At 44.2% G+C, this 22,892-nt stretch overlaps 1 protein-coding gene across 12 annotated transcripts in view; it reads right to left on the bottom strand.

The window, feature by feature from the left end:
- myo9aa (myosin IXAa) overlaps nucleotides 1-22,892 on the bottom strand; it is a 170,324-nt gene that overhangs the window by 50,553 nt on the left and 96,879 nt on the right. For all 12 annotated transcript variants that reach the window (XM_070554892.1, XM_070554894.1, XM_070554895.1 and 9 more), the window contains one exon: nucleotides 20,156-20,277. In XM_070554892.1, the coding sequence (XP_070410993.1) occupies nucleotides 20,156-20,277 (122 nt within the window). The remainder of the gene's footprint in view (nucleotides 1-20,155; nucleotides 20,278-22,892) is intronic.

The following is a 22,892-nucleotide window of genomic DNA, read 5'->3' as shown; positions in this document are numbered from 1 at the left end:
TCACGCTTTCTGAATGTTCACTCAAAGCCATTCATTCCTTCTCAAGTTAAAGATCCTGCAAATCAACGATTTGTCCAGAAAACAGAAATTCCAATTGCATGTGAAGCAGCCTCCATTGATCTTGTAAAGACACTTGCTGAAGCAATCACAGCCAATAGACTTCCAGTGCCTGAACCTGCAGTCTTCACAGGTGACCCGCTGCAGTATAATGACTGGAAGCTGTCTTTTCAAACATTGGTTGATCGCAAAAATCTGCCAACACAAGAAAAGCTTTTCTTCTTGAGAAAGTACGTTGGAGGTTCAGCTAAGAAGGCTATCGAAGGTCACTTTCTAGCTGGAACAGATACAGCATATTGTGCTGCTTGGGAAATGCTCGAAGACAGATTTGGAGATCCTTTTGTGATTGGCAAGTCTTATCGTGACAAGATTCAATCATGGCCTAAAATCACAGCCAAGGACTGTAAAGATTTACGTGAGTTTGCTGATTTCTTAACAAGTGTTGAATCAGCCATTCCATATGTCCAAGGTTTACAAGTTTTAAATGACTGTGTGGAAAATCAGAGAATAGCAGCAAAGTTACCTGATTGGTTAAGTGCACGTTGGAACAGGAAAGTTACAGAGTTCCAAGATGAACACAAAATGTTTCCTGACTTCAGTCATTTTGTTAAATTTTTAAATAAAGAAGCAAGAATTGCATGCAACCCGATTACCTCACTACAGGCAATAAAGCCAACTGAATTTGATAACAAGCATCCATACAAAGACAAATCAAGAAGAAGTGGTACCCTGAGTGCTAAAACTCTTAACACAAGCTCAAATGAAAAGACATTTGTTACATGTCTCTTTTGTAAGAAACCTGGTCACACACTACATAAATGTCGAAAGATGATGGAAATATCAGTTGAAGAAAGAGTTAAGTTTGTGAAGGCTGAAAACCTGTGCTTTGGTTGCCTCAAGTATGGTCATAACTCTAAGAACTGTAAGTCTAGAAGTGTGTGCGACAGATGTCAGAAACCTCACCCAAGTTGTCTACATCAAGACAGGGAAAAGGGGGATAAAGAGAAAAGAGCAAAGAATAATCAACAACCAACAAACCACAATCAGGAGACAGAAAAGGTGTCTGAAGCACAAGAGCAAGAATCTCAGCAAGTCACATCCAACAGAGTATTACAACAAAAATCAAAGGGTTGTACTTCCTCAGTTATCCCAGTTTATGTATCGACCGTGGATGAACCAGAGAAAGAAAGGCTTGTGTATGCTTTGCTCGACACTCAAAGTGATACAACTTTCATCCTGAAGAACACAGCTGAATCGCTGAATACAAAATTTGAACCTGTCCAACTCAAGATTTCCACTATGACCTCCAAAACAAGGATTGTGTCAAGTCACAAGTTAAAGGACTTACAAGTAAGAGGAATGAACTCTGAAGTCAGAATCAAGCTGCCAACAACTTACACCAGAAGCTATATTCCTGCCAATAGGTCACACATTCCCACAAACACTACCGCAGAGAGTTGGCCCCATCTTTCACATCTATCAGAAGAAATGGCTCCTAAGCTCGACTGTGAAGTCGGATTGCTGATTGGATATAACTGTCCTCAAGCTTTACTCCCTCTGGAGGTGATTAGTGGCAAAAGAGACCAGCCATTTGCACAGAAATCCCTGCTTGGTTGGAGCATCATTGGTTATAGTAACTCTGAGAATGATTATGAAGATGAAATAGGAGTAAGTCATCATGTTATTGTTAAACAAGTCCTGCCAGCAGTAGAACTCACTCATAAGCTCAAAACTGAAGTCCACTTTGTAAGCAGAAACAAAGTCAAAGAAGTGATCAATCCAGCTGACATAATTAAAGTGCTGGAGATGGACTTTGTTGAAAGAAGTGTTGAGAAAGAGCCAGTGTCACAAGAAGATTTATTGTTTCTGACTAAAATGAAAGACGGTATAAAACTAAAGCAAAATGGTCATTTTGAAATGCCGCTACCCTTCAAGCAAGAAAAACCCAAACTGCCCAACAACAAACTTTGTGCAGAACTGAGACTAAAGTGCCTGGAAAGGCGCCTGAGGAAAGACGAGCACTACTTCAAAGATTATGTGGCATTCATGCATGACATCATAATAAGAGGTGATGCTGAGAAAGTACCAGAGGCTGAATTAAAAAACCAACCAGCATGGTATATACCTCACCATGGCATCTATCATCCACAAAAGCCAAATAAGATACGTGTTGTCTTTGATTGCTCAGCTAAGTTTCAGAATACCTCTCTAAACGAACACCTTCTATCAGGCCCAGATCTCACAAATACCCTTGTTGGAGTTTTGTGTCGTTTCAGGAAAGGGCATGTGGCTATTATCTGCGACGTTGAGCGTATGTTTCATCAGTTTCAAGTCGCCCCAGAAGATCAAGATTATCTTCGATTCTTATGGTGGGAGGATGGCAATCTGGATAAGCCACCATCAGTTTTTCGTATGAGAGTGCACTTATTCGGTGCAGCATCCTCGCCTGGATGCGCGAACTTTGGATTTAAGCACCTAGCTGCTCAAGGTGAAGGCAAGTTTAGTGAAGCTGCTGTGAAGTTTGTACAACGCAACTTCTACGTGGATGATGGGTTGGCCAGCGTGGACTCAGAGCAAGAAGCAATTCTGCTTGTGAAAGAAGCCAGAGAACTCTGTAACACAGGAAAGCTCCACCTACATAAGTTCATCAGCAACAGCAAAACAGTGATTGCCACTATCCCAAAGAAAGAATGTGCAGCTGGAGCAACTGATTTGGACCTAGCTCTTGGTGAGCCAAAGATGGAAAGGGCTTTAGGGGTCCATTGGTGTGTAACCTCAGACACATTTTGCTTTAGAGTTGTTGTAAAGGACAACCCCTTCACTAGAAGAGGAGTGCTCTCCACAGTGGCTTCAATATTTGACCCACTTGGATTTGTTGCTCCATTCATTCTAGTTGGCAAAAGAATCCTTCAAAGAATGTGTCAGAAAAAACTGGGTTGGGATGAGCCACTTCCAGAAGATCTCAAACCTCAATGGGAAGCTTGGCTCAGGGACCTTCAGAACTTGTCTTCCATAAAGATACCACGTTGTTATGTACCACCAACATTCAACCAAGATCTGAAGTATGAGTTGCACAGTTTTGCTGATGCCAGTGAACACGGTTATGGGGTGTGCTCATACTTAAGAACTGTGACCAAAACTGGAAACGTGCAATGCACCCTTGTGATGGGGAAAGCCAGAGTAGCTCCTACTAAAGTGGTTACCATCCCAAGATTGGAGCTTTCAGCGGCTGCAGTAGCTGCAAAAACTGCTAACTTTCTAAAGAACGAGTTAGAAATCCAAGATCTTCAGCAGTACTACTGGACTGATTCCAAGGTCGTTCTTGGCTATATAAACAATGACGCAAAACGATTCCATGTATTTGTTGCCAAAAGAGTACAGAGAATCAAGTCAAGTACAGAACCAAGTCAATGGCAATACGTTGCCTCTCAACAAAATCCTGCTGATCACGCATCACGTGGAGTCATGACAAAGGAACTTGTAGACTCCAATTGGTTCACAGGACCGAGCTTCTTATGGGATAAGGAACTACCAAAACAAGAAATCGAAGTGAACGAGATCAGTACGGAAGACCCAGAACTCAAGGTTGTACAAGTTTTCACAGTGAAGACAAAAGAAGATAAACCTTTCTCAGAGCGACTGCACAAGTTTTCAGATTGGACAAGAGCTGTCAAAGCAAGACTACGGCGACGTGTAAAGTATGCAAAAAACTTAAATGAAATGCCCAAGGAAAGCACAACGCTAGATGAAAGAAAGGATGCAGAGGAGTTCATTTTACGCACCATCCAAAGTGAATCATTTGGCACAGAAATCAAGTCGCTCAAAGAAAAGGAAGAAGTCAAGGCATCAATCTCCAAGTTACACCAGTTAAGTCCATTCCTTGACAAACACAATATCCTGAGGGTGGGAGGAAGACTAACACAAGCGTCACTCCATCCAGCCAAAAGAGCATCATGTTTCACAGCTTCTCATCAAACACTTCCATGAGAAGATACATCATCAAGGTCGAGGGATGACAGTCAATGAAATACGTGCTAATGGCATATGGATTATTGGCTGCAGTACAGAAGTGTCATCGTTCATATACAAATGTGTTAAATGCAGGAAATACAGGAAATGCAATCAAGATCAACGGATGAACGATTTGCCATCTGAAAGACTGGAAGCCACCCCTCCATTTACATACAGCGGTATGGACTGCTTCGGCCCATTCTGTGTAAAGGAAGGGAGGAAAGAAGTAAAGAGATATGGACTGTTGTTTACATGCATGTGCTCAAGAGCTATCCATATAGAAGTCCTGGATGACCTCAGTACAGACTGTTTTCTCAATGCACTTCGTTGTTTCATCGCAATACGTGGCAAGATCAGTCAATTACATTGCGATCAAGGCACTAATTTCGTTGGTGCAAGAAACGAACTGTTCCCGCAAGCAACTCAAGAGAAGGTTAAAGAGCTGGGCATTACTTTTGTTTTCAACCCACCTGCTGCTAGTCATATGGGCGGAGTCTGGGAGAGACAGATCCGTACTATAAGGAATGTTCTAAGATCCATTCTCGACCAGTCTGCCTCAAGATTAGATACTTCATCATTAAGAACTTTCATGTATGAAGCCATGGCAATTGTAAATAGTCGACCATTAACTGTGGAGTGTATCAACGACCCTGTAGGGCCAGAGCCGCTGACGCCAAACCATATTTTGACCATGAAGTCAGAAGTGATCTCACCACCATCTGGCGAATTTGTCAAAGAAGATCTTTATCTGCAGAAAAGGTGGAAAAGAGTGCAGTATTTGGCTAATGTATTTTGGACCAGATGGAGAAAGGAGTACCTGTTAAACCTGCAGCAGAGAAGAAAGTGGAATAAGAACCGCAGAAACACACAGATAAATGACATTGTTCTGCTACAAGAGGATTGTGTTCCAAGGAACCAATGGAAACTTGCCAGAGTAGTAGAAGTCACCCCAGGAGCTGACGGCAGAGTCAGAAAGGTGAAACTTCTCATCGGTGACACTACTCGGAACAACAAAGGAAAACATTCAGCTAAGACCGTTTTAGAAAGACCTATACACAAGACTGTACTTTTGCTTGAAGCAGAGTAAGGGCTCATAAGTAATGTCTATTTTGTAATATTGCTAAGTTCATTATCTTGTTTATTCATATTTAGAATCACCCATGCTAGTTGCAGTGTGATGGTGGGAGTGTAAATGCAGTTTAAGTAACTTTTTTGTTCAAAGTTTCACCACAAGATGGCACTGTGATTTTGTGATTGCCCTAGTAAGTTTATTTAACATGTTTATTGAAAGTATTATTTTTCATGTTTTTCAATACATTTTGTAGCATTTACAGGTGCACAGAATTAATACTTTTTGATATTTGAGTGATTTTGAATTGGTTTATTTTGATAAGGCATGTTTAAGAGCGCTGTGACGTCACTTCCTGTATCTCGAAGCTTCGGAGATTTTATTGCTGCGCACGGACAAATGTGTGCCAGTTAAGAACATTTGAGAAGAAGGTAAAGTGTTTTCAAGTCTACCGGTTTGTCTACTAGCAGGCCAAAGTGGTATGTTTATTCTTTATTTACAAATTCTGTATGTTAGCCAACTTAAGGCAACTAACTTGTTAATTTGTACATGATTTATGCTTTTTCATTAGTTCTACGGTGTTCATGTGGTGTAAAGAGTAAGAAGATGCAAGACCGCATTAAACATCAGTAAAAGGAACGCTCGTGTCTCTCGTGTATGTGAACAAGCCGGCACACTTTTTATACCAAGGGTGCTTTTAATAATTGGGCAGCAGTAGCTCAGGAGGTAGAATGGGTTGTCCAGTAATCGGAAGGTTGCTGATTTAATCCCAGCTACCACCTGAGAATTCTGTTGTGTCCTTGGTCAAAGCATTTAACCCGCCTTGCATGTGAGTGGTGGTCAGAGGGACTGGTGGCACAGTTGAACATCGATATGCATTTGTAAGTTTTTCTTGGCATTGAGCAAAAATAATGTTTAAACATATCTTTACTTCATAAGACTTTCTAACAGAGTCCCATTTGAGCTGGTAAAACCTTTCTTAAACTTTTGTTTGACGTAGCGTCTTTTCATCCCTTCTTTTATCCACTTGTTTTGTGGATTTTATCTTTAGACGCACTTTATAAATTAACTTTTGCTGAGAGATAAATCTTTCACAGTATCTGTGCCTTAAAACAAAATTTTATTCAAATACGTAGTAGTCCATTAAAGCTGCAATGGCAAATCTGCAAAACAAGCTAGCTTTTAAACACAAACACAGAACTCTCACCCCTCCTGTTAGTTATCATCTCGAGGCCACGCCCCCCTGAATATGGGACATTGCCAGGGGGAAACAAGATAGCGCTAAACACCAGTCACCGTTTTCTAGGTACAAATGTCTCTTGTTCTCCGTGACCTCAAATGGTGTTTTTGTGTTTTGGACTCTGGTAGTTTGTTCTACAGTTGAAGTGGTAGCAGCCGGCTGTTTCTCCTTCTCTGATATTATTGGGCAGAGAACCTCTCACGCCAGAGGTGTTCTGTTATATGCGTGAGTACGCAATGAGTAGAGAACTCAGGGAAGTGCAACGGTTTGGTGAGAACGACAACCAAGTGGTCCGACCGAGCCGTGTTATTGCCGGAGGTTTTAGGACAAATGCAAGAAACCCACTTTATTAATTATTTTGTTGTTGTTGTTTTTTTATCTCCTCAATGTATACGATGTTGTTAAAAGGCATGAAAAAATGTTTTAAGCTAGCTTGTTTTGCAGATTTCTAGTTGTAGCTTTAATAGCAACAAAAAACGCCAAATAGTAACAGGAAAAAAGAAACTGCACATAGAAAGAGGAACAAGAAGGGATAAAACTACATAAGAAAATGCTGTTACTAAGAAAAAGCATCATGGAGTCATAAACTTCGATGTTCTCAAACTCATAATGAACTGAGAACAAAAAAAAGCAGATTTCAGACTTAAAAATACGAAATGAGTGAAACTCGATGCCAAACTCAGGAACTATTTGATTGAAATCATTTTATAGAATTAATATGAAACTGAAGCTAAAGAGAAAACGTTGGTTACGTATTGTAACCCCAGATTCTATGAGTCTAGTCGCAGCCCTTAAGCGAGCTGCTATTGGAAGGATGATCTCCGCATCAGCCAATCATGAAGAGCTTAAATGTACGCCCACCAATAGTGGGCCCCCTCGTGGTATATAACCGCAGTGACCCCACTGCTCGCCTCCAATGGCTCTTATTCCATCATAACCAGTGGGGCCAAGTGGCTTAAGGGCTGCGACTAGACTCATAGAATCTGGGGTTACAATACGTAACCAACGTTCTATTTCGTCTAGTCTTAGCCCTTAAGCGAGCTGCTATTGGAATAAAGCGCAGCTGGATGGGTTTACGCCACACTGGCTAACACAACCAATGAACACACCCAATCAATCTCCTTTAGTGAGGGAGGTTCAGCCTCAGACCAGGCTTAAAGACTGAGGCAGCCACGATAAGAGAGGGGCCCCCACTAAAAAAAACATCATCCAGGAGAGGATGAAATCCATCTCAGCAAGGCCAATGGGGTGCCATAAGCATTCATTCAGCCTGCTGGGGTCCAAGCACTGAACGAGTGATGGAACCTGAAGACACATCTCGTAAATAATAACGAGTAAAGGAACAGGATGAAGCCCATGAAGCAGCCTGACAAATGTCTTCCATCGACACACCACTATGGAGCGCCATCGAAGAGGAAATCCCCCTGGTTGAGTGAGCCCTGAGTGCCTCAGGGGAATCCTGCCCCGATGACGTGTAAGCGAGGGAAATGGCTTCACACAGCCAGTGCGAAAGACGCTGGGTCGACAGCGCCTGACCAAGGGAAGACTCCCTGTAGTGCACAAACAGATTTTGTGAACGACGAATCTCCGAAGTGCGTGACACATACCGTACAAGCGCGCGCACCGGGCAGAGAAGGTGAGAAGCCGCTTCCTCCTCAGAATTATGGGGAGGAGGAAAAAGTCCAGCCAATGAAATTGACCTGGATTTGAAGGAAGCATTAATGCTTTTGGGCACAAAGGCTGGATTGGGGCATAAAACAGCAGACCCGCCATCTTCCCGGATCCTGAGGCATGCGGGAGCCACTGAAAGGGCGGTCAGGTCACTCACTCTCTTAACTGATGCTAGCGCTAGCAGCAATGCAGTTTTAAGTGACAGGAACTTGAGTGAGACCTGGTCCAAGGGTTCAAATGGGGCTTTGGATAAGCCGTGCAGAACCACCGTTAGATCCCACTGGGGAAAAAGCGGGCGGGACACAGGTCTGTTCCTCCTGACACCTTTTAGAAAACGTTTTGTGAGGGGATGATTGAAAAACAGATCTATCTCCAAACCCTTGGTGACAGGATGAGATAGCTGAAGCATATGTTTTAATAGTGCTGAAGGCGAGGCCCCTGTCCATCAGTATCTGCAGAAACGATAGGACATCCGCCAGCTGGCAGGAGAGCGCTTGAACATTCCGCTCCGTGCACCATTTCTGGAAAGCTGCCCATTTAGCAGCGTAATACGCAATGGTAGAGGGCGCCCGCGCACTCTGAATAGTGGCGACCACATCATGCGGCAGCCCAGAAGCCTCTAAGCGTGACCGCTCAGCGGCCAGACCCACAACCGTTGGCCTATTTCCGGAGGATGTTTGATTATTCCATCCGCCTGGAGAAGGGCGTCCGCCCTCCACGGGAGCCTCCACGGGGAGCCGGACACTAGCGCTTGCAGGTCCGGAAACCATGACGCGGACAAGCGCCTGGGAGCCACCAGAATCACCGAGAGCCGTTCCGACCGAATTCGGTCTAAGAGACGGGGAATCAGAGGGACTGGTGGAAACGCATAAAGGAGCGCTCGAGGCCAGGGCTGGTGTGAGAAGGTGTCCGCCCTGAGCGGAGGTCCGTCCCGGGGACTCAGGGAAAACCACAGGCGACACTGAGCGTTTTCGCGAGCCGCAAACAGATCCACAGACGGTTCCCCGAACCTGATCCAGATCTGTGATATCAGTGCGGGATGCAGACGCCAGTCGGAGTCGCGGGGTCCCCCTCTCGACAGGATGTCTGCCGCTACATTCAGGACCCCCGGAATGTAGATGGCTCTGATGGACAGCAGGTGGACATGTGTCCAACACAGTAAATCTGTGGCGACACGCAACAGAGGGAGGGATCGAACTCCCCCTTGGCGATTTATGTAGGCTGCCGCCACCTGGTTGTCTGTGTGAACTTCGACATGACGGCCCTCGAGAAGGGCAGCAAAGTGTCTGATCACATTCCTCACTGTCATAAGCTCCAACACATTTATGTGCTCGTGCGTGTGGGAGGGCCAACGATCTGCCACCGTATGGGACAAGCACGTGCCCCCCCACCCCGACAGTGACGCATCCGTAAACACAGATACGTGTGACGCAGGACGTCCGATGGGAACCCCGCATGAGAGGATGCAGGGGTTCCCCCAGTGAGCGAGGTCCCCGCCCACTGAAGGGGGAATCCTCAACATACGTCTCTTCTGACGTATCGGGTGCACCCGGAGGCGGGTGAACCAACGTTGCAAGCGCCTCGTGTGCAGCAAGCCTAGCGGCACCACCGAATGGGCTGCGGACATCATGCCCAGGAGTTTCATGACTAACAGGGCTCTCACGATCTTGCGGGGTTGTACACGGGAGATCACCGTGGAGAGATCTGCCGCTCTTGCAGGCGATAAACGTGCTCTCATTAGGGAGGCGTCCAACTCCACCCCGAGATACACAATCGACTGGGATGGAAGAACGGAGCTCTTTTCCCAGTTTATAGAAAACCCCAGGGTCGACAGATGCTCTGTCAACCTCCTGGTTTGCTGTGACGCCTCGTCCTTGGACTGAGCGCACAGGAGAAGATCGTCCAAGTAAAATAAAACCCTCATTCCCTCCGTGCGCAGTGGCTGCAGCGCGGTCTCCAGACATTTGGAGAAGGTGCGCGGGGCTAGCGAGTAGCCGAAAGGGAGGCGATTGAACTGATACACTCTAAATAAAAGTGGTTCTTCATAAGTTCTCTAAAGCACTTTGAGTGCCCTGGAGAACCTTTTTCAGTTGAAGAACCTTTTCCTTGCTGTTTAAGGTTCTTTTGAGAACTGATTAATTTTTTGAAGAGAGATTGTCACATTTATACTTACTTTTAGTGCTTTGAAGAACCTTTTTACTGTTTGAAGATCTATGCCTAATCTTAATAACTCCTGGCTTTGTGTAACAATGCTCACATGGCCCTTTTATATAGAGGGTAATTTTTTGTAACTACATTTTTTAAAGAAGAGTCAAAGAAATGTAATGATGTGAATTAATAATGTGTGGCTATACTTCATTACTTTGATACTGATACTGTAATTGCACTCGTTAAAAGTTAACCAATACTAGGAACCGATACCAATGCAGTTGTATGATCTAATTAAAACTACTTCCTATAATATATTTCTAAACACTGATAAAATGGTTGTAACCTACACTCACTTTAAAAGTGTATGCCTTTGTTTTGTGCAAGTTTCAATAAAGTTTGTGTAGCCACCCCTCCCCCACCTCCTCACAAACGTCACCATCGGTAGGTGTCGGTAAAATCCAGAAGAATCATCATCACCATTTTGGTCTGCTGCTGCCGTTGCTTCTTCTTCCTTCCCGCCCTGACACGGAGTTGAAGATCGACCGTCAAGGTAAATTCAGTAGATTTCATTTATAAAAATTATTATCTTGTTGTGAACTGTTCACTAAAGTTAGCTGTAAAGAATCGCGGTGCCGATTTCTACATTTGAAATGGCGGAATTTTTGCTAAACTGATAACTACTTAGCCACTTTAGCTTGTTAGCGGTAGCTAACACTATTCCTTGTAGGTAAATGAAACTCGGGACTGTATATTATGCTGCTTGTAGTGTAACAGAAAGCTGCGTTAGTATTGTAAGTTAGTTAGTAAAGCAGTTAACTATTCCAACTGTTTTTTGTGAGCCACCTCCCTTATCAAATGGGGAATAGACTAGCTGCTCCGAGGCAAAAAAAAAAAAAGAAAGATGCAGCCATCTTGAACAATGTGTGGTGTATTCCTGTTTAAATCGGCAGACTGTTGAGAGTAGGGCTAGATCACAGGTGCCCAACGCATGCCCTCGAGCCAAATTTAGCTCGCAGTATATTTTTTTATTTGGCCCGCGAGATTAAATTAAAAAAATGTATTAAAACGGGCCCGCCGGTCCAATCTGCCGCGAAGACTTCAAATCCCACAGTGCTTTGCGGTGTTTTCGCGCCAGTCGGAGCGCCCCCTATTTTCTGTTTACAGTCATTAGCTTTTAGTGATAGTAGTATCGGCGTTGGCGTTACCCTCCGCAGTTTCGAACAAACTGAAAACAGTGCACTTACTCAGCTCCGAGTTTACTCAGCGACTTGCCGACTTTGAAACCCAGAAACTGAGACCCCAACTGCTTAGTACCTTTCGCGGCTGACATGGGAAGCAAACAACTTCCAGGCGGGGCTGACTCCAGCGTATTGACACGCTCAGGTCAGAGCTGTTGCAGCTTGTATCTTTCCTCTTTGACACAGCCCTAGCTGCTGAAATGCTCCCCATGTGCACCAGCACTTATATATGTGAGCAACTGTCCTCTCTGATAAAGCTCAATTTAGAGCCTAACCTTCTGATGCAGGTATCTGGCTGGAACAGGTGAGCATCAGAGTGGAGCTTGAATTATTGTGGATTTTATGCACTTTTTCCTGTTCCAAAGCATGCAAGTTAATAGCTGAGACTTTACATTTAAGAGAATTACTTTTTTTCTTTTTGTTGGCATGTGAAAAACATACTGAATTCGGGGCCAACTTGGGGGGCTGTAGTGAGCTCGCGCGTATTTGTCGCTTGCGCGATGCGGAGTGGTGGAACAACGGGTTTCAACAGCAGAACCGACTAATCTACGCTGGTACAACTCACCCCTCTAAATTACGCAAAAAGTTGCAGACACGTGAGTTTTGTAGCAAATATGCACGTGTGGTATCACTCATGTCTGACAACCCGACTCAGCAGCGTGGTGAAGAAGTTTGATCCAATCTTTGTAGAAAAAGTGGAGGAAAAACAATTGTGCATAACCTATAGCAAATCGCCTCCTCCCTGCTCCATCCCACATTCTGCCCAGTGTTATGCCGAGAATAGCATCCCCTCATTACTTGAAGTAGTAGTGGATGCATATTTCGGCAGTGCAACATTTCAAGCTGCCGATTATGCATCCCCATCTTTTAAAGTGTTACCTGCTATGCTCAAACCACAGAATGTATATAAATATATATATATATAAAATAAACACAGAAATACCATAGCAGATCATTGAAAAATTCATCTGGGACACAGTAAAGATTCTATTAACAGTCGCGTACAAATTGTTAGGATAAAACCTGGTATTTCTGTGTTTATTTTAGTTTTAATATAAATACATATATTTATATACACTGTGTGGTTTCAGCATAGCAGGTAACAGTTTAAAAGATGGGAATGCATAATTTGGCAGCTGAAAAAAGTTGTGTTTGTCCATAGGCATCTTCCCACTGCTTTCGCCTCTTCTTGTCAGTAGGAAAGCTGTAACTCACATCACTCCCCTTGTTGCCTTTTGACTGTAAATTGCATCCAAAAGCAGCGCAATGCAGCATTTTACTTAATTATTATAACGGTGAGCACATAAACATACGTCATCATCCCCAGAGTGCATTGCACGCGGAAAACATGGCGTCCTACGTATGTCAACAAATGTACTAAACAAAGTTTTGTAAATAAATGGCTATATTTTGTGTGCTTCTAACAACATATTTTGGTACAACAGAAAAATATTGGCTTATTAGGGTAAATACGTCCTCATAGCTGGAGTTCCTTTTAAATTCTTGGTATCAATATCTTTCGTAATGTGTGTGTTTTAGATTCTAGAGGAAGTGAAGCTCAACAGCAAAGTGGACGTGGAGAAACGCATAGTCACCAACTTTGCCAAGATGTCCCAAAAAATTGTTAAGGCTCCTAAAAGTGCCCTCAAGGACAAGTGTTTGGTTGGGCTTGATGCCTCAGAGACAGAGGAGGAAAGAAGAGGTATGTTGTGTCTTTAACAACATTACAGTTTAATAAATTGTTATGCATTTTACTTTACCATGCTCAATTACGTGTTATTTGAGACACTTATATTTTTCTTTACAATTCTTCTGTATATTTTTTTAAGGTCAGATTGTCAACACTGCAGTGCTTCTACTACCTTCCATCTTCAAAGAGGACTCACAGCAGCTATTTGTCATTGACAAGGTAAATATGACTTGCACTTGAACTCAGACTTGCAATATCAGGACTTGAAGTTGGACATGGACTCAGACTCCAACATGTGAAATTTCTTTTGTTTGAATTAGGGCTGGACAATATAGAAAAAAGGCATATTGATAAAATTCATATTGATCCATATGAATAATTATTGAAAAATTAGATATTTAAAAAAAACCTATAGAATTTATATTTTAAGTAGGGCTGAAACGATTCCTCGAGTACCTCGAATAATTCGAGTACAAAAAATCCTCGAGTCAAATTCTCTGCCTCGAGGCTTTGTTTAATTCATATTTAATTAATTCATGGATTTGCAATCGCCCGGGGTCATGTTTCACCCGGACCGAAATAAGTGACGCACATACACACTGGAATGAATGCACACGCGAGTAGCGAATGTAACTTAACTTTCTCTTATGCCATGGCGGACAACGTGGACCCCGGTGGAGGGCGAAAAAGATACAAAATGTCAAAGGTGTGGGACCATTTTTCACGTCGTAAGGTGGAAAACGTAGTCCAGTGTAAATACTGTAAAATGAATTTAGCCTACAACACCATATTCCTCGATGCTGCAGCACCTGACCAGGAAACATCCACATGTAAATGTCACTTCTGCAAGCGGACTCGGAGCCTCTACAAGATAATGCATTTTAGCCTGTATTTCTATATATTCTGAAGACACTGTGCAACTTTTTTGTTTGTAGCACTCAGTTTCAGCTCACACCGTACGTGTGGTAGCAACACGTCGGTCTTAATGTGCTAAAAATAGCAGTTTTTACAACACGTCAGACTTTTTACTGTGTTGTTATTGATGTCCGTTGTCCCTCAGGATTGCTGCAGGAGGATACAGGTATTTATGAGTGGCAGAGGAAAACGAAAGAAAGTAAATAAATGTGTGATCAGTGTAATTTGACATAACCACGGCAAACATGCTTTCTCGACAATCCTTGTTAGTGTGAGAGAAAAAAAAGTGTAGAAATTAAAACGGACGTGTGTTAATAGGGAAACAGCTGGCGAGCCATGTTTGCGCATGCGCCTTGAGCGGTTCTGGTGCTGTTTGGGCCGCAGTCGCTCGCATTTGTTTACTGTGAAGTAAAGTTGAAGTGCTGAAGTTTTGAAAACTAATTTTGAATAAAACTTGAAGAATAACTGGCAATTGCTTTCTCATTTTAAGAGGTTTTTCATATTTTATAACATGCTATTTAATAAAATGGTTTAAAAAGGTAATTAGAGTACTCGATTAATCGATAAAAGATTTGATAGAGTACTCGATTACAAAAATATTCGATAGCTGCAGCCGTAATTTTAAGTGCGGCCCTGGCCATTTTATGCTATTTGCTCATTAACAACTTTCAGTAAAGAACAGACAAAACCTGACTTAAATATATTATTTAAATATCTTTATTTTACTAGAACTAAACTATTTCAGGAAAATATTAAGTTGTGTTTATGTTTCTAGCACAAATTAAGATTTCTGTTGAATTTGTGATTTTTAGTTTTCTAATCAAGGTTTAGCTGCAGCAGATTAGTCACAATTATAGTGAAATGTACAAACATGATGAGAAATTACTAAATACCATCCTGCTTTCACCAGGGCTGCCAGCTCTAACACAATGAGCATGAGACACATGCATCTGACCTTGTACACATGCTCTCACGCTACATCTCCAATACCCCCCACCCCTGGCGCTCTTGCGGATAAAGACTAAAGAGACTGTGCACACCCCTCGACTCCCCCCTTTAACAAACGGTCAGGATTGACGCACTTTGTTTTCATTTAGTTTTTAACCCTTTAACACCGAGGCGTCACCAGGATCACCGGTGACGCCTCGGCGCATGTGATTTCAAATAACTCCTCGCTACTTAAACTATAAAATTCTTTAAAAAAAATAAATAAAGGAGCTACTGTGTGGTGCTTAAAGGGTTAATGAAATCAAGGCCGTTTCACATTCTATTCAACTCTAATCAGGCAGTGATCGAGGTCGCTTTTCTAAGAGAGTCCTGAATGAGAAATATTAACACAATCGGAGAAACTCCTCCAATTGTCTGACTTGCCTTGCTTTGGTTTTTGTGTTATAAAGACCTTGTTTCAGCTTCTTTTCAACCTCAACTGTCGACTCCATACTCATCCCGATCCCGCACTGTTTCTTTTAGCCGACCTTTCCCGACCGCAGCAAAATTCACACCGCCCGCCCTCGCAAGATTTGTGTTGGGTTCCGCGGGACCCAATCCCGATGCAGCCCTCTACTATGAACCTTTGCTAGCTATGCTACACCATGGATTTCACACTTCACCATGGATGCCCTATCCTGGCAGCAGCCAGCCAGTGCCAGCTGGGCATTACCTTGCGCGTCCTCCAATCAATTCAAAATATTCTCTACCAGAGAGCCCTCCCTCTTTCAAACAGATTCTGCTGCAACCATTCCAGATCTCTGTGTAGACTCAACACGGGGCGGGGCTACACAGAGATCTGGCTGCTGCCAGGTTAAAATATTTTCAACTTTGCTTAATTGGTCATTTTGTCTGAAAAAGGGGGTCTTAAGGGCTTTTCTATGATTGCATTTTACAGGATCCAGTGTTTCCAACACCAACTGTTGTCCTGACAGACTGCAGGGACGAAAACCCACTGCAGAGTGAGGCCATCACTGTGAAGATGGATAATGAAGAGATACTCCTTGATGATGGCAGTGTGGACATCTCCCTTGCCCTGGCTGTTACTTTTTCTCTTTACCACATCTTCCAAGTTCAGTATCCCAAAAACTTGAGAAAGACTGTTTCCTTTCTGGAAACTTTTGTTTTTGAAATGAAGGGTTCTGTTCCAATTGCTGTGCAAAGGTTTTATAATTCACTGTAAAAAGCAAGCCTGGCACTGTCTGTTATGGTTTTCCCTTTGTTCTGTCGGTGTGATTTTGCAAATGTGTTCAACTCGAGTTGCTATTTACCGTCACTATTTTTCTAGCATTATAAAAAAAAAACAGCACTTTATACCTTTTTGCCTTGCATAGGATTATATTATGTCTGCTTGTTTACACTGTTTGTTTCGCAGTGCATGGCCCATCAAGTGACTTGCATCACAAGACATTTAAGATGGTGCCTGTAAACTTGCGTGACAGCTTTCTTGCTTGAGAAGATACAACTACTTTCCTGAAGCAAATAAATTGGCTGCATATTGGAACCTTGCAGTATGTGAGTTCTTTTTTTGACTTTCACCTGCCCAAGATTTTTGGTACAGATGTGGGTAGGGACTTTCTTTGAAAATGTCAATTTTATACATTTTTATGAAAAACAATTAGTTGTACCTTTTTTAATGGCATTATTGTTTGCTTTGAAGGACATGTTATATGATCAGTTTTTGTTGTGTTTAATTTTGTGGAAATAATTTTTTCAAGAAATGTAGAAACAAAAAACATCCCTTTATAACCTCTAAAACAAAGTTTTGTCTGGGTGTAAATGAAAACAGATTTGACAGGAATGAAACTGATTTAATGTAATTGGGTCCCAAAATTTTCTTTTTGGTTTAATTACTGCACTTAAATTGATAATTTCTGATTTAAACACCCAAAAAAACTTTCTGAAGCACCCAAATTAATTAGTTCTTCAGAGAACCCCTTGATAAATGGTTATTAAAGGAACCCTAAAATGTTCTGATTTTAAGGTTCCACAGAGAATCTAATGATGTTCTTTAAAGAACTTTTTTCGGTTCTCTGAAGCACCCAATTAAATTAGTTCTTCAGAGAACCTTTTGATTAATGGTTATTTGTGGAACCCTAAAAGGTTCTATATTTGAGGTTCCACAGAGAACCAAATAAAAGTTCCTCAAAGAACCCATTTATAAATGGTTATTTGAGGAACCAATAGGCAAAAGGTTTCTTGGAGAACCGAAGAAGGTTCCCCTATGGCATCACTGTGAAGAACCGTCTTTGGTTCTAACTGGAACCTTTATTTTTAAGAGTGTATTGAACTCCCTTGAACGAAAAACGCAGAAACTTCCGGTGATTTGGAATTACTGGTATGTGGAAGTATGCGTCTTTCAGGTCGATTGACGTGAACCAATCCCCGGGGCGCACATATTCCAGGACTTGTCTCATCGTTAACATGCGGAAATGCATTACTGCTATGGAGCAGTTGAACAGGGACAGGTCGAGAATCGGTCTCATTCCTCCCGACTTCTTCGGTACTATGAAGTAGCGGGAGTAGAAGCCCGAGAGCTCTTGTCCGCGAGGGACTCGTGAAATAGCGTCCTTGGACAGAAGTTCCCGCAACTCCAGCTCTAGGGCCTGAGACTGTACTTGCGATGTGAACGTCGTTTCCACGATCCCGTTGAAGGGAGGTGGAGTGACCTGAAAATGAAGTGTGTGACCGCAATGAATGGTGTCCGAAATCCATTTGCTCATGATACAAAGGCGGCGCCACTCGTGCGCGCGTTCCGACAGTGGACGCGTGTGCGCGGTCACGTGAGCAACGACTGAGGGTTGTGCATGCGCCCTTACCGCCGTCGCCCGTACCAGAGAACTGGGGGCGACCCATGGAGGGCTGCGCTCGAAAGGGCGAGTGCGAAACAGCTGGAACAGGCTGGTCCGCACCGCGGAGCGTGGAGTCTGAGAGTGAAGGACGAGTGGGAGCCGAGCCTGTGCACGGGGGCGACAGAGTGCCAGCGGATGAAGCCGCGCACTGTGCCGCCGCGCGTGGTCGAGACAGCGACCTGACATCTCGCCCCACCCGACGATGTGGTGAGAGCTGGGAGAGTTGGGCCCGGCCGGATGCTGGGGCCGGAGCGCAAATGGAGCGCACCCTTACGGTTGGCCGTATATTATGACTGCCTGCAGGAACATGTATGCGTGCAGCAGTGCTTGGTGTGGGGAACATGTGTGAGAACTCGGCAGAGGATTCTGCGGAGGACTGTAGGATTGTGCTCTTTGAGTGACATGTTTTGGTTTTTTATTTCAAAACCAACATCAACATCATTACAATCATGTACACACACATTCCCCCCAAAGAGTCACTTCCGTGGCTGCTTTCGGCGAGGCTCGTGCACCTGGGACTGCCAAGACGGCGTCTGCTGGCCCCGCCGGAACCGTTGCCCGCCATCTCGCTGGTCCCGCTGATGTGGAGCCGAAGCGGGAGGCAGGCTCCGTGGAGCGGACGGTGCAGCTGGGCGTTTGAAGCTTCCGCGCCGTTCGTCCCATCCTCTGGCAGAACGGCCGGAGTGCGAGGCTGACCGAGGGTGAACCAGGTCTCGTACCGTAGCCGATAGTTCGGCCGTCTTCTGAGCCCTCTCAATGATGCCCCTAAGATGGGGACCAAACAGAACATCGGTGGTGATGGGGCCATCCAGCATCTCCCTTTGCAGATGTTCCGGAATGGAGGGCAGGGCCTTGAGCCAGATCGCTCGCTGGATGAGGGTCTGCCAGGCAGCGATGCGAGCAGAACCGGTGAGCACAGCAGCACACAAATTGAGGATAGCATCAGCAGTCTTAGTAATGACAGCTTTCGACTCCTCGGGGGCTTCCAGCTCCTCCATCATCCTCGAGACGCCGAAGGCAAGGAGGGCGATGTTATTCCCTGCAGCGCCGGTCTGAAAGGCACACTGATGTGCGCGGTCGGTGAGCCGCGTCAGCAGCTGGTCATGTTTTGAAGCGGGAACAGCTCGCGGGCCAGCGAGGTGGTTCTTGGCGCCAAACAGCGAGGCCAAGTCCGGCTCTAGCGGAGGAACGGACGGCCAGCCTTGGTCGGAAAACCCCTCGACCTTGGTGATGGGCGCATAGGTGGAGACTGGCGCCTTGAGCTTGGCAGGCTCGGAGAAGGCGGCAGACCAGCAGCTCATAGCAGCGGGAAAGCGCGGCCAAATAGGGTCTAGACAGCGTGTCTGAGTTGCCCCGAAGATTCCCGCCAAATCATCCGCTTCAGGCGGGGCTGGTTCTGGCACAGCTAGCCCCTTGTGGGCTGCTGCCGCAGAAATGATGGCGGGCAGCTCCTGGAGCAGTGCTCTTACTGCTGGCAGGGAGGAGCGAGAAGCCACTGGGGGAGAAGGACCCGCTGGGCGGAGCACATCAACCTCCGTTATGTCTAGGAGGGATGCCGCCTCGTCGTAGTTCTCGCTGTCGGTGACGTCATCCAGCCGGTTGAAGCCAGCCGGCTCCTGACCGGCGTCGAAGAAATCCAACGCCTTGTCCAGCGGGTACGAGTCAGCCACCGGAAATTCTTCGGCGGCGGCGGCGGGAGTGAAGTACTCGACCCGGCGAATCTTCTCTGCCACGGGCAGAGCGGCACAGAACGGGCACGAGGCCTGCGGGGTCAAGGCCAGGCCAGCGTGGTGAGCCCCGAGACAGACCTCACACTTAGCGTGCAGGTCTCCGCTGGAAATGGAGCCCGACTGGCAGGTCAGGCAGGGTCTGGCGTCGCTGGACATGGCTGGTAAGTCTTCTCGGATAATCTTGCTCTTTCTGGATAAATTTGCTCTTTAAGAAGCTCTCAGCTTGGCATGAAGAGAAAAAGGAGGCGAGCAGTGGGGTCACTGCGGTTATATACCACGAGGGGGCCCACTATTGGTGGGCGTACATTTAAGCTCTTCATGATTGGCTGATGCGGAGATCATCCTTCCAATAGCAGCTCGCTTAAGGGCTAAGACTAGACGAAATAGAACACATGCATGTTGTTCTGAGGTGTTACCTGTTCATCTCTTATTTTGTCTTTAGATGCATCTTTCTGTTTGTTTTGTTTCATTTTATTATTTCCCAGGAAAATAAAAACAAGAGTTTCTGGTGAAGCAAACCAGCCAAACAGGCTTTCAGACTCACTTGCACTCCTCGTCCAGCAGGTGGAACAGCGCCGTGGGCTTCTTGCTGATCAGGTTGATACAACCTGTGTTGTCAATATAATCAATGTTTCGCCAAGTAATGTCCTCCGCCCGGTATTCCTCCTGCAGGGTCACATAAAATAAGCCTCAGTATTAGTGCCACCTTAACCCACGAGCTACTACAGAGAAATGTTGGTTAACTTTTAATGATTTGGAGGAAATCTTTTCAATATCAGTTTTCATCCATACCACCTTAACTCAGAAATGATTCATATATGAGGACATTTATAAACTCATCATAAAATCATAATCAAAGCGTCAAAGTTTATTTGCTTCTTTAATGTTTGCAGACTGAACTCTTCGTGGTTTATTCATGAGAAGCACTTAGAGCATTTCTGCTTCTTCTGCATTCAGGATATTTTTCTGCCTTCCAGAGAAAAATTTAAATCCAATAAAGACCTTAATCCAGCAGATGTTTAATAAAAAATATCACTTTTTTAAATGAAGTGACTTAACATTCTTTTATCACTGCTGAAGAGTGATGTTCACAGAAAAATAATCTAAGAAAGGCTTATATGTCAAACAGCTGTGCAAAAATGGAAGAATGCATTTTCATAAAAATTACAAAAGTACCTAATTTATTCCATCAACGATTTGAAGCTTGTACAAAATCTTGTAAAAATAATTTTTTTAGCTCACATTATGAATTATTACAGAGGACTGAATGAGTGTAGCTTTTTACATCAACATTTCAGAAATTTACGGTTCTGACTGAGTCAATAAACAAAGACATGAGGACCCTGCACAGTGAAACACAATTTAAAGGTCCCAGAATTCAAATACTGTATATGAAGCAGAAAATATTCAGTTAGTGAGTCATAAGGGAGCTGACTCAACGTTCTGGTGATCACTGAGCTGTGGTTTGTGCCGTACGTTACTGGATGTCAATACCCTGACCACTGTATGGTTAGAGTTATGCCATATCCACCCTGCTTCAGTTCAGATTATTGCTGTAAAAAATTGCCATATATTTAACAGTGAAAAACCATAAAACCCATCCACCCGTTTTCTTCCACTTATCCGGGGGCAGCAGCCTAAGTTGAGAGGCCCAGACTTTCCTCTCCCCAGCTACTTGGGGCAGCTCATCTCGGGGGATTCCAGGGCGATCCCTGACCAGCTGAGAGAGATAGCCCCTCCAGCGTTTCCTGGGTCTTCCTTTAGGTCTCCTCCCGGTTGGATGTGCCCGGACAACCTCACCAGGGAGGCATCTAAATCAGATGTCTGAGCCACCTCAACTGGCTCTTCTCGAGTTGGAGGAGCAGCAGATCTACTCCGAGCCCCTCCCGGATGACTGAGCTTCTCACTCTCTCTCTAAGGGAGAACCCAGCCACCCTACGGAGAAAACTCATTTTGGCCGCTTGTACCCGTGATCTCATTCTTTTGGTCACTACCCAAAGCTTGTGACCATAGGTGAGGGTAGGAACGTAGATCGACCGGTAAATTGAGAGCTTTGCCTTCTGGCTCAGCTCACTTTTCACCATGACAGATCGGTACAACGCCCACATTACTGCAGACGCAGCACCAATCCGCCTGTTGATCTTACGCTCCAGCTTTCCCTCACTCGTGAACAAGACCCTGAGATACTTAAACCCCTCCACTCGAGGCAGGACCTCATCCCTGACCTGGAGAAGGAATTCCACCCTTTTCTGACTCAAGAAGATGGTCTTCAATTAAACTCAATTCAAAAATACTTCATTAATCCCAGAGGGAAATTAGAGTTTGAGTACACACAATTCTGAGATCAGACATACATACATAGACACATGACAAGAATTGGGTGACTGTGGTCATTCGCAACCCGAGTCGCGCTACCGTAATAGATCAGGTTTCTTGGATTTAGAGGAGCCGATTCTCATCCCAGCTGCTTCACACTCAGCCGCAAACCACTCCAGCAAAAGCCAGAGAACTTGTTCTGATGAAGCCAACAGGACCACATCATCTGCAAAAAGCAGAGACCCGATTCTCAGGCCACCAAAATGGACCCCCTCAACACCTTGGCTGCGCCTAGAATCCTGTCCATAAAAGTTATGAACAGAATGAGGAAACTGTAACCATGACAGAAAAAACCTGTCAAATATAAAACTATTTAAAACTGTGGATTTGATGTGAAGTTGCCATAAAAAAATTGGCGAAAATTCTAACTTGTACATATTTTCTTTAAAAATACATAATCCTACTGTAAAGCACTCTTGCACTGTTTTGTGATGAAAAATGTCCTTAAAGTTTATAACGCCAAAACACTATGATTTTTACATTTATTTATTTAAAAAAATACAGCTTTTAATGGCTGGTAATGATGTAAGGAGTTTACTTTCTGTTTCCCAATGTGCTTAACAGCATTTAGGTCAGGTCTGGCTGAACCAAATGCACATGAAGGCTTTGCTGCTGTTCAGTACAGATGTCATTACCGACTCAACTTCTTTAGCTGCTAAAATTTTACACGCAAGCACAGTTGAATGACATGAACAGCAATCAAGCAAGCAAAGCTATTATATCCGGTTGGGGCCTTAATGACAGTTTGTTGGTTGTTAGATTCTATGAATTGAACAGTGAAAGGTGATTGTGCATACTGAGGAAAAACCCTTTGAATTTTGGTTTTAGTGGGAAAAAATGTGTTTTTAGTGGGACAAATTCTATTTTATGGATTATTTTTCATGTTCATTTTACAGAAAAACAAT

This window comes from Nothobranchius furzeri, chromosome 9 (genome assembly GCF_043380555.1).
Source record: "Nothobranchius furzeri strain GRZ-AD chromosome 9, NfurGRZ-RIMD1, whole genome shotgun sequence".
Lineage (NCBI taxonomy): Eukaryota > Metazoa > Chordata > Actinopteri > Cyprinodontiformes > Nothobranchiidae > Nothobranchius > Nothobranchius furzeri.
This window is presented reverse-complemented; position numbering and strand designations above follow the sequence as displayed.